Genomic DNA, 12,106 nt, shown 5'->3' with positions numbered 1-12,106 from the left:
GTACACGAAATTTCGACACGGGAGTTTGCGGTGTCCCGGTAAGGTTGCGCCAAGTGAAAAAAGACAAGTGGAGGGGGGAGAATTATACGGTGCAATGACCGGACATAGGCGTATGAGAAGGGGGCACCCCTACTTTCTCTGCATACCTTCGCTTCGCACTGGGTCGGCCTTAATCATCAGGAACGCGCCATTATTACGGTACGTTTATTCGGGATCGCTATAGTATTTCGCAGCGATTAATTAATCCTGTATATTTTAACTACCGATCCCGAATCACGAGCCATTTTCATCTAATCCTGGAAGGTCGCGCAATATCCATTTTTATCTCTCTATCTCTTTTCTCTTCTCCGCGTTGGGTCGCGCAAAAGCCCCGCACCGTTAACCACGATTTTCCCACGTAACAGTTAGGTACCAAGAGGAGTAAATGAGAAAAAAAAATAATCGTTTAAAAGGACGGATTAAAGTCCCGAAAGCCTTCCTTCAACATTTAAACGGTGTCCCTCGTTTATTAACCTGCAGCATCTTCACGTTTCGAAGATACTATAAATCAACGAAATAAATCCGTTGCGTCCGGATCCCTATATTTTCCATGCCTTCTATATTCAATCGCATTCGAACGCATTATAAAAAGTCAGAGGACCTGTCTCGAGAGTCAAGGTCATCGTTTCGTGTTCTATAACATATATAATCCACGTATAGTTTGATCCTGGTTTTTTAATGCCAAGAATTGAGATATCGGGGGAGCTGTACCAGTCTGCAGTAGACAGTGTAGACGGTGAGGCATACATATAGATAGATAGATAGATAGAGAGAGAGAGAGAGAGAGAGAGAGAGAGAGAGAGAGAGAGAGAGAGAGAGAGGCTTCAGTCCAGCGGGAAGAATAATAAATATAGGATGCCGAGGAGAGAGAATTCTCCAACTGGCTTCGCCGAATTCGCGCATCAGTTTCCAGTTTTATCCGAACTCGTTCCTGTTGGCCTTCGCATTGCTTTCTTCCCTCCCGCGTATACGATTCTCAGGGACTAAAGCTAATTTGAATTTACGGAAAAAAAGATCAATTTATGGTAGCTACTGGCAGCCTCTTAATATACACGTACACATGGAAAATATTGCATTGTGCTCGTTAATTAATTCATTCGTACATGATAAGAAGGAAATCACTTTTAAATATATCGAGAATCGACGCTCTTGTGCAAATAGGCCAATATGTATTGATAAATTGAGTCCAATGATGCGCGCACAGTACTTATTTGTAAATCTTTTTAGTGCCAATTGAGCTTAAGCAAGCACTCGCTTGTAATTTACATATTGACATATGTAGGTTCTTATTTAATGGTCTCATTGCTGTTGGCTAATCTTTTTACCGTACTGATTGTACAGCTATAGAATTCCAGCATTTTATTATTGTCGAGTTAACATTTAAACGTTAAAAAGCATCTTTCTTAGAAATTCGATTGATGCTTGTTTAATATATATGCCCCTCCCCCTCCTCCTCTCTCGTCCTCCTTCGACGCCTTGAAATTTTATTTTTAAACTAGATAAAAGTAATGTCTAAAAATAGCGATCGGATTAAACATTTATGAGCTATCTCAAATGACGTATCATTTTAGTACAAAATATATGATCCGAACGATAGCATGGATTATTTAAAATTTAAACCATTTATTTTTATCTTCCAAGTATAATTGGATATAGCCATCCTGTTCTTGTCGGTTAATAGACATTTGGTCATTTTTATATTTAATTTATCTTATCTCTTGTAACAATTAACGCCGTGGTTATGGAATAACAAACTTATCTTTCTAATAAAATTTTATTGCAAACCTATATACATGTGGCACTGAAAAATATTGTGTTTTTATATACGCTTGAAACTGTACGAAAGGGGGAATAATATTACTGGCAGGCGTGATGATCTTGAAACAAAGAGTGATTAATTTTATTATAACATCTTTCTGAAGAAGTTAATCGATTCGCTGTTATAAAGAGAGAGGAAGTCATCAAGAATTTCTCCGAGTTTGATTAGAATCTTCACGAAAGTAATTACTCCTGAATTGTAAATTTCCTTTCGTGATAATGTACCTGCAGCGTTTTACGAGCAATCAATTTCGATTTAATGAACGGCTAAGCTGCGCCGTGAGAACAATTAAAAGTATATTCTAATAGCGAGTACATCGCCCTAATTGCGCTGTAAACTTATTTCTAATGCAGGAAAGGCGCGTAAGACGCGCATAATTCATTTTTCCAACTTATTATCATGGATGACATTTATTTTCGACAGCTCCAGATTCGTCTGGCATATTTCAACGTCGCATTGCCTCTTGGACATTTTTCCAACAAACCAGATTTCACTAGTAAAATATGGACAAGCTCCACTATAAAACTAGAGATTTATAAACACTTGTTTTTATCTTAACAAATACTATAATAAAGTATAGTAGCGGGAATGAAATATTTCTTATCAGAGTTCTCAGCGATAAAATATTTCGACAATGTTTCGATAATGAGATTAATCCGGCGTAATTAATTTTACAGTTGTGGCATCTGGCATGTTCAGTGACATATAGTAGCAAAGCTTAAAGCAGGATTATAGTTGTTGCGATATCTTCGGCATAAAATCTTAATTGACCGATGATCTGAAACAATAAATGATTCAGACGCACAACTGTTCTCCCGTTCAAGCATATACATTTTATTCGCATAATCAAAGATGCATAATCTAATAATTCCAACGCTAACGCGCAGTATTTACTTTCCTTTTGCTTAATGCGTATAGCTTTATTGATATAACGTGTGGCGTACGTGGCTCATATATATTTACTATAAAAGAAATGTGAAAACCGCGATACGATCCTTGCGAAATAGGCGTAGACCGGAAACCACCGGCAGATTGTGCATTTCATCTGTTGGTAACAACAAAGCTTATCGCTTCTCAGTTTTTCAAACGTTGAGTGTTTTTAAGTGAAAAATACAGATTTGGCGCGGAAAAGTTTGCATCCGATGCAATAAATATTTTCAGATTACATTCGCGATCGCCAATAAGCGATAGATAAAACTTTGATATAAAAGAATTCTAAGAAAAACGCGATAGGAAATGTAGGAAGTATGATCGCTTGCACATCCATCGTGTATCGAATGAAAAAAGAGACTTCAAAATGCATGAAAAATGCGACAAAGTTCGATTATCGAATAGATAAAGAAAATAAATCAAAGCGGGCAAAGTCGTAATAAATCTTGAAATTTTACAGGAAGCTATCAATGGGAATGACTATATGTATGTAGTGAGAAAATGAGATTCTTCGGGATCTGTGGTCCAGGGATTTGCCTAACGCCGAAGGCAATATATAGTACCGGTTAAAGCAAACCGCTATAGAGCGAGAGCCCCTAAGCCCAAGTTCATGGGTAAATTTAACATCTTAATGCCTATCAATTATATAGCAACGAGTAATGAAACGAGCATATTAACAAATCTACCGTACGTGCCCCTAAACATATATATATATACCCGAAGCATCTGTTAGCAAAGTTCCTGGAAGGCATTTGCATAATATTCACGGTGATGCTTCCCTTCCGCGATCGCCCGCACACGTGCGCAAGGTCGATCGCTGAGTAACCTTTTCTCCCGATCTTAAAGCCGATCATTTTTTGCTTCCAAATAAAATCCTATTGTTCCGAATTTTCTGCCAGCCATATACGTACGTATATATATATATACGTGTGTGTATTGTGTGGTGCAGTGGTGGAAGAGGAAAATGCGGATAAATACGTCGAGCGGGTGGGGGGATTAAAGCAACTAGCTCGAACGCGCCCGCTCGATGCTTTCCTCCGCCGAGTGTTTGCAAATCTCCACTATTGAAGGGAGTTTCGTAGGATGAGTGGAGAATGCGCCGAGGATAAAAATCAGCTGCATTGCCTTTAATTGGCTAATTTCGAAGGTAGTGTTCCGGGCTAGCGGTTGATGTCGGTTGCCTGGAGAATCCTCGGCGAGAGAAGAAGGAATTGGTTATGCCGACGAGTCTCTCGGCCACTTCCTGTTCCGCGTCGTTCCGGCTGGGCCGTTTCCGATTCGCTCGTCTTCAACGCTGCAGCGATAATTCAGCGCTGAACGCTGAACACTGCCCTCTTCTTTCTCTTACACCAATACACACTTATACCGCGTATAATATGCCTGTACATACCGTGCCATATATACATATATACGAGTTTCGTTTGTCACGTTCGCTCGTCGCGATGTACCACGCACTTTTCCCAGCTCATCCCGGAAGTTACGTAGACGATGGCCTATTCCGGAAAACTCTCGCCGCGAGTTCCTGAGGAAAGTACACACTGGCAAAAATCTATACACATCGCGTTCTTGTCCGCGCTTGATTTATTCTCTTTTTTGATTATTTGTTTATGCGAATAGACTGTGTTGTTTCTGTTGACGATAAGAAATAGTTTGGCGAGTGCTGGAAGCTGATTTATACGACGGTCATTGCTACTCTATTGACCGCGAGACGCATAATCGACTTGGCTGATTCAGCTTCCGCTTTTGAAGAGCCAACTGGAATGGTTCCAAGGAAAGCTTTCCTTTGCACACACGCCGCGATATAGCGTATTTTCATTGCATCCCTCGAATTTATTACCAAAATAAGCAATATCGAACCTGTGCATTTCTCGAGGTAATTATGCAAAGACTGCAGCGTTCCTCGATTAAAGACTATATATCTATTTCTGTACTATTGTGTAACAGCAGTTTATGGATACATGTTCTTTTGATGTACGTTTGGAATAAGGTAATATATAATGCTATAAATGGCTTTTGTTACGCACCGTCTGCAACATTGGCCATATGACTGCAATTCAATGCATCGTTAGGAGCCTATAGCTTCATTAACTTGCGCGAATAAACAAAAACATTAATTGCCGTAGTAGTGACGTTGGACAATTATCGGAGTGCACGGCCGTTCGCCAGCGATAAAAGGACAAAATTATATTCAAGGGTCCGGATTCATCCGAGACACGTGAGAACAGTGATTTATCGGCCGCTGATACGCGCGAATCGACCTTCGAGCTTAGATCGCTATCGAATTCTTGCAAATTGAATGACCGATCGATTTTTCAAACGGATAATCCAACGGGAAGCTTAAAATAGCTGTACAGTGGTTGCATCATTCGCAAAAAGACCCAAGCTAAAGAAGAATGAGAGCTTATTCAGGCTTAATATTCCCGACAATTAGACTTTCATCGTTGGAATGTTAACGTTTGCCTTATTTCCAGTCTGTTAGGTCGTTTTTTGCCTTTTTCCTCGCTTGCTTCCGGTATTAAACGCTTTACGATCGCCGATGGATAGTCAGTCAGCGCCCGCTTCATCCTCGTCGAACACAATTTTCTCACACTGTGTGGCGCTGCAAGCAGTATAGGAATCCTTGCAAGGAATCTTGCCAGAATTGTCACTTTTCTCAAGCTGGAAAACCCACTCGAAGGGATACATATATATATATATATATATATATGTATCAAAAATGCACGTGGCACAACTGATACTTGAAAGTTGCGTATCGACTATACAGAGCAATTTTACACGCACTTAATTACAGGAACATATGCACCTTACGTAAAAATTTGTAACGTTTTTGTGCGAAGCATTATTCTTTTCATGTAGGGACAAAGCTGTGCGTGTGTGTGTGTGTTGGAGAAAATGTTCTAGTCAGTATACGCAGCTTACAAACGAAAAAAGCGGCAATTCTGGCATGACTGGTTTCCACCACTTAGCAACGCTTCATGGTCTCGATGGCCTGGCCAAAATTCAGCTAGGCACCCGCGTGGGCGACCGAGCTCTCCAGTTCAATCGAGACACTTCCATGAAAGACGCATACCGGATCTATTTTTTTATAGAAATGCCGAAGAAATATCAAGACTCGGGTTTACTCGGACACCGCGCGCTTATGCAAAACAGAAAGCACGTTATTACTTTTATCTAACATGGCGGAAAGAGTCCTGGAAAATATAAGCGAGTCTATGTAGAACGAGCTGGAATATCCGCAGAGTTGAAAAAAAGACACATCGCTCGAGTCTTATCAGTTATGCAACGCGTAAACGCGTGTTGCTCTCGTATCGTATATATAATCCATGAGTATATTTCAGTCGTTTTGCTTTTCTTACGTGTCTTTTTCTGCAATTTCAGCCAATCAACGTTCGATGGTCTCGGAGATGCTCCTGGTTGTTGACAGTCGTCAGCTCTAGCTCGGTAAAACTCGGTACAAGAGTAGATCAATATCGTTTTCCTGGCTGATTTTTCATCGGGGAAAATATTTCCGCTGGTGAGCAAGGTTTGTCCCCTGCAGGGATGATCCGCGTAGCTAACATAAAAGCGGATTATTACGGATAAAAACGACTAGCGAGTAAAAACACCGGTAAAAACAGACGACGAGTCTTTCGACTGGTTTTCCAAGTACACGAGTGTCTCAGTCGTAGAAACCTTCTTCCGTTTTTCTTTTTTGCCGATTGACACGAACCAAAGTATCTTGATCGCGTGCCGTCTGGCATTTTGTTGGGACGTTCGTTGGTTGTTTGCGTGGAAGCCTCCTGAGCCTCCAGCCAGCCAGCGGCTCCAGGTTCCAGCATGCGCCAGAGTCTTCTCCGCTCTCTCTCTCTCTCTCTCTCTCTTCGACGCTCTCCGATTACCCCGATAGTCCCCGATATGTTTTCCCCTTTCTCCCACTCTCTACTTACCGATCTACCCGTTGCTCGAGAGCGCCATCTCTTCTTTCCCTCTTTCACCTGCCTGTCTCCTCCTCGAGCGAGACTGTTCGAGTCTCTTGCCTCTTGCCAAGCCAGCATGCAGCCGTGCTTTCCAGCTCTACGTAACTGTACCTAACCTATACGTTTCCTGTATCGCTAAATTGGTAATCCGATCCGAGCATGGAACGGCCAATCGAACTGTATCGAAGGTCAAGATGTGCGCACCTTGAATACACTCTCCAAGAACCAGTAAAAATCTATTGGAAAGCTTAGCCGAAGCCCGAGCGCACCTGTAAACGATAAACACACCTGTTTCGTCGAGTACCTACTGGTACACATGTACAAGGCGTCAAAATCAATAAATTATTTCAAATTATATTGACTTTCGCTCTGCTCCTCTCCTCCCCTCCCTCTCTCGCACTCTTCACGATAATTTCATAACTTGCTTGCTCTTATAAATTGATTAGTTTGAATAATTATTGGATTTTCAGGCGAAGGTTGCGTAGAGAAGCCAGTCTCGACGTTGTGGCGGAACTACGTCGGTAGCAGCAGACCGGATGTAACAATGCGATTGACGGTAACGAATGGCGGTTTAACGGCAACAACGAAGGACCACGGCTTGACGGAATACTGGGCTCACAGAGTGACTTATTGCACAGCCCCTGCTTCTCACCCTCGGCTCTTTGTCTGGGTTTACAGGCACGAGGGCCGCAGGCTCAGGCCCGAACTCCGTTGCCACGCTGCACTTTGCAACAAAGAGTCCACCGCCAGGAGGCTGGCGTCCACTCTAAATACAAGACTTCAGCAAGCTCTGCTCGAATTCAGGAGAGACAAAGTGTCCAGACAAAATGCCAGGTAATTTTTGCCACTCTACCTTAATTAAAAAAGGGGGAAAAATACTCTTAAAAGGCAGGCTCGTACGTTATGCGAATCTTTTGCGACCCTTTCAACTCCTCCTTTACTTTTAATTATAATTTCTTGACTCGCTTTTCATTCTTCTCATACAATATATTCGTATAAACACAGCCCCTGGAAATTTAAAATTTTTAGCTAATGTTCAGGTTGGTCTAGGGAGCGAAGCTTTTATACAAAATGCATGCGTATAACTAATAGAGAGTTCGAGCTTGCCATCGAACAAAGTTCAACAAGTTTTCCTAAAAGCTTTAGTAACCTGCACTCAGCACAGCGCATCAAACTCGCACGTGGACTTTTAGCAACTTTGTTCCAAAGCTGTTTGTTATCCAACCAACATTGTAATTATTCATTTTTAGCGATTACACACTTGATCATTAATATTGTATCGCGCGAGAAAAAAATACGTATCTCTCTGTAGACAGGTGGTAATTATTGGAAACCACATAATCGTGAGCTTGAAATACTTGCATTATATAAGTGCAAAGATTCGATGAAATCAACGATAATTGTTCCTGATTATCTCTATTAAGTCACTCAGCGAGAACTGGCTGCTGCACATGTCATTCGGTATTATTTTTAGAAGTTAAAAATGTTGCTATTAAAATTCATTAGTATCTCTTCGCGTGTAACTGTTGCGTTTTGTATAGTGTGCGAAGAAAATATTATTGGTAGGCTTCATTAGCGGTCTGATAAAGCGATTAATTAGCGAGCGATAAGTGAGTTGGGTGCACGTGGCTCGGATTTATTAGGTAAGTCAATGTCTGCGGATGCCGATACGGCAATGAGAAATTCATGATCATAGGCAGTCGCACTTGCGAGGTCGTAACCTTTTCCTTGGCATCACAATTCGGGTCAGGCACGATCGTTGATCGTAGGTATATACTACGAGTACGAGTACGAGTCAAGCGCGCACCGACCGGTCACGATTCGGGACGAGGCGCTTGTCGATAACTGTAGGCATCCAGGTCAGAGTTTCTATTGACATACCGGAAAGAAACGCACGGACTTTTACAATCTCTCTCTCTCTCTCTCTCTCTCTCGAAAGTGAGTGCAATGCTAGGATGCATTCGCAGTGTTTACAGTCGCGAGTTCTAATACTTAAATGTTATACCGTAAAACTTTATATGTATAATAAGAAGATGCGCATTGGTATACATCGTGTGACTCGATTATATAAATTTTTCTCGTTTATTTCAGATTGTCTTTGGCAAATGCATTATACGAAAATCCTTCCTTACCTCGACGAAAACTACTGCTGAGCACCGGTGGGCAGAATTACCGGCCACCACTGGAGAGATCCAAAAGTGCACCGAAACTATCGGCGATAGAGGAAGATGCGGTTGCCGAAGAGATTGAACAGCAACGGCTTCTCGAGGAATTGAGATCGTTGGAAAGCGTAGCGCGAAGCTGGCACGATCAGGATACTTGGCGATTGGCCCGACTTCTCGATGCATTAAATCGCGAGTCCTCCGATGAAAATGGAAGCATTTCCAGCGGTTGCGAAACTGCGAGCACAGCGACTAGCGAAGAGAGGGCTTTGGGACCAGAAGATCATCACGTACCAGGTAAATTTTCATTCGTTATTTCCATCCTTCCTCTGCTCTATGAATTTTTGTCTTCTCCTCAATGTTTATGTACGTTGAATAAGAGAGTGAAACAGTTTATGCGTGTTTCAAAATTAACAAATATATACAACTGATGGATAAAATGGTTTCCAGGGGAATCGGAGCAACGAGCACGCAGAAGAGTTTTATTCTCCGACGACATTTTGGGCTCGGTACAAGGACCTCGTCGTAATTCGGAGGGTTCTCCAAACTTCATGACTTGCGCCGGAAGTCCTCGATTTCACCGACGATCAACCATCATCAGCAGAAATAGGTTCTCCTCGAGAAGCGAGGAGGAAGAATCTATGGAGGAGGAGGAGGAGGAGATCGAGGATGGGGGCTCGCATTTGTTCGATTTCGAGGACGTGGAGGATTTCGACGAAGTGGTGGACTACAGGCCCAGGGGTGAAGTTTTGCGGAGGATGGATGACTCGCAGGAGAGAGAGAGGCGAATGATCGAGAAATATCCGAGTAGAGTGAGCCACGACTTGTTGCAAAATGACGAAACCTCCTTCCTAACGCTTGATTCGCTGGACGAGGAAGCTGACAGCGACGAGAGTGGTTACGTGGAGGCTCCGCCAAAATCATTGCTCGGTCAGGATGATAGGAAGGAAGACGATTCGCAGCGGCCGCAGCCGCAAACGAAATTTCAGGAACAGAAAGAGAAACTTGATGTCCTGAGAGGCAATAAGATAGCCGAGTCCGAGGTAAAGCGATTTCAAACGTCGAAGGAAGATTCCAAAGAGGGCGTGGAGAATCGTCAGAGAGACGCCAAGGATGAATCGAAGGATCCTCTGCTAGCGGTGGATGATAATCAAAGGATCAAAGAGAGAGAGCGAGAGAGAGCTGACTTCATCAAATGTCCAATCTCAGAGACCATCAGGAAGCTGGCGAATGCTTCTCTCCGGAGTTCCAAATCTCTCGACATGACTACGAACAACTGTCGGAAAGCTCTGAGTACTCTGAAAACTTCAAAGTCCTTCGAAGGGACACGACTTGACGAAATTGATGGGGAATCACCGAGTCTTCATCAGCGAAAACAGCTTCTCGCACAGCACGGTGTTATTGTCTAAGTCCTTTTTAGCTTGTACTTGAGAGAAAAATAGTCCTTTTTTTTTATGCGTGCTACATTGGTTGGTAGACATGGAAGAGAGTAAATCTTATTTAGTACTATATAATAATACACGGTATTGAATCAATCCTAGCACGAGGATGTAATTAGATCATTCATAGAACCCCTAAGATAATGGGATCTTATCGATAATTGTATTGTTGCGAACGTCTATTTGCCGATTCTCAGGAGTCGGCGGTAAACTAAGCAATATGTGCTGTATTGTATGAATGTGTATAGTGCTTCTTGTTTTATTTTTCTGAAAGAATGTATTTTATTTTACGGATCTTGAAAGTCGGTGATTAAGTGTATATGCCTGTTATTATATATTGATCGGTATGCACGGTAATCGTGAGTGCATCCACCCCCCTCTCCCCCTAAGTCAGGCACATTTTGTTCGTTTGGGAATGTGTACTTACTGGATAAACTCATCAAGGCTGTTGCCTTTTTATGTAAATGTTAGTGTAGTATACACAGCAGTCTTTAATAGGTTAAAACTATTGGGCGTATTAATCCGTGAGTTTATGAAAATTATGGACTGGTGAAAATCGTGTAAGCTCGATTAAGTTGTTTAGGACAAAGTCTTGTAAATATATGTTCGATGAAACGAACCCGCCTATTTGTCCTTATACGCATCATGGCTAATTATTATGGAAATTCTAGTATATCGACCAATAAATTTTCTTCGTAAAATTAATATCGATGTGTAAAAGAATTCAAAGAGTGCAATACTTTGCCAGAAACGTTATTTAATGGGAAAGGATTGCGAGTAATGCTAAGTCAAAGGTTCCTTTAAGCACAAATTAAACTTTGTGGAACTTTTTCATTCTTATAACGAAAAGAATGTTTGTAATTTTATTTTACGAATAACAGTCGAGAAGAAATCTTCTTTCTGTATTCCCTTGCATTTTTCAGCAAATATGTTGAATCTTTGTTTGATACTATGAAACGCTACATATATTTGATCAATTGAAGCCTGAAAGAATACTAACGAAAAAGTATTTATAGTATTTTTAACAAATTATTAGTTGGTAACGGACAATTCATGGATTATGTCGAATAACCTCAGAACTGTATAGCATGGCTCTTGCTGAAAGGATGTGCCATTTTTATCAGCGTGGTATTTATTGGAAAGCATTATTGCGCCCTTCTCCTACTTTTTTATATGGATTTTTTGTAAAAAAATTACTTGGATGAGGGAATAACAGGATGAATCTTTAGGGGTCCTTTACCAATGCAATTTCAATGAATTTTTAAGTTTCTTTTCCTTTTAAGCTGGAAATGTATTTTTGCACGTTAATAGGGACCGAAAATTTTGGATTCACAATAATTGTAACGCTTGTTGTACGAGAGAAGATGGAGTACAATAAAGGAAATTTATGAAAAATATATAGCTGTTCTCCAACCCCAAGTGACCCTTGATTTTTGCTACAAAGTTGAGTTTAAAGTACATCAGTCTTTGTAAGTGTTCTTTCATAATTATAGGATCGCGTGATCACGAACGGTACGAAATTGCAGGCCTTCAAGTACATGTACCCTTCTAGAATTCAGGTCAATCGATATAGTGGAAGCCCTTCTATGGTGTATGGAACTGGCCGATCCATTTTTCAAAGGAACAGCTAAATAATCCTTTAACGTTGCCTCTTATGTTTTTACTAATTTAGCTTCTTTCAAAATTCAATCATTCAAATTTAAATAAAAGCATAATTTCTTTGTTCAACATATTTATTAAGATATTTTCAACAAAAATCTG

The 12,106-nt window shown here is 41.2% G+C and overlaps 1 protein-coding gene across 2 annotated transcripts in view; it reads left to right on the top strand.

Moving 5' to 3' along the window:
- LOC136785977 (trichohyalin-like) overlaps positions 1 to 11,742 on the top strand; it is a 56,412-nt gene extending 44,670 nt beyond the window's left edge. For both annotated transcript variants that reach the window (XM_066747371.1, XM_066747370.1), the window contains exons 3-5: positions 7,215 to 7,578; positions 8,836 to 9,203; positions 9,357 to 11,742. In XM_066747371.1, coding sequence (XP_066603468.1) covers positions 7,215 to 7,578; positions 8,836 to 9,203; positions 9,357 to 10,315 — 1,691 coding nt within the window. In that variant the 3' untranslated portion in view covers positions 10,316 to 11,742. The remainder of the gene's footprint in view (positions 1 to 7,214; positions 7,579 to 8,835; positions 9,204 to 9,356) is intronic.
- Positions 11,743 to 12,106: the final 364 nt, after the last annotated feature.

Source organism: Prorops nasuta, unplaced genomic scaffold, assembly GCF_024137725.1.
Source record: "Prorops nasuta isolate Cenicafe-Biocafe unplaced genomic scaffold, Cenicafe_Pnas_1.2 PNAS00003, whole genome shotgun sequence".
In the NCBI taxonomy this organism is placed as follows: Eukaryota; Metazoa; Arthropoda; class Insecta; order Hymenoptera; family Bethylidae; genus Prorops; species Prorops nasuta.
Note: the sequence above shows the minus strand (reverse complement) of the source record. Positions and strands in the feature narration are given on the sequence as shown.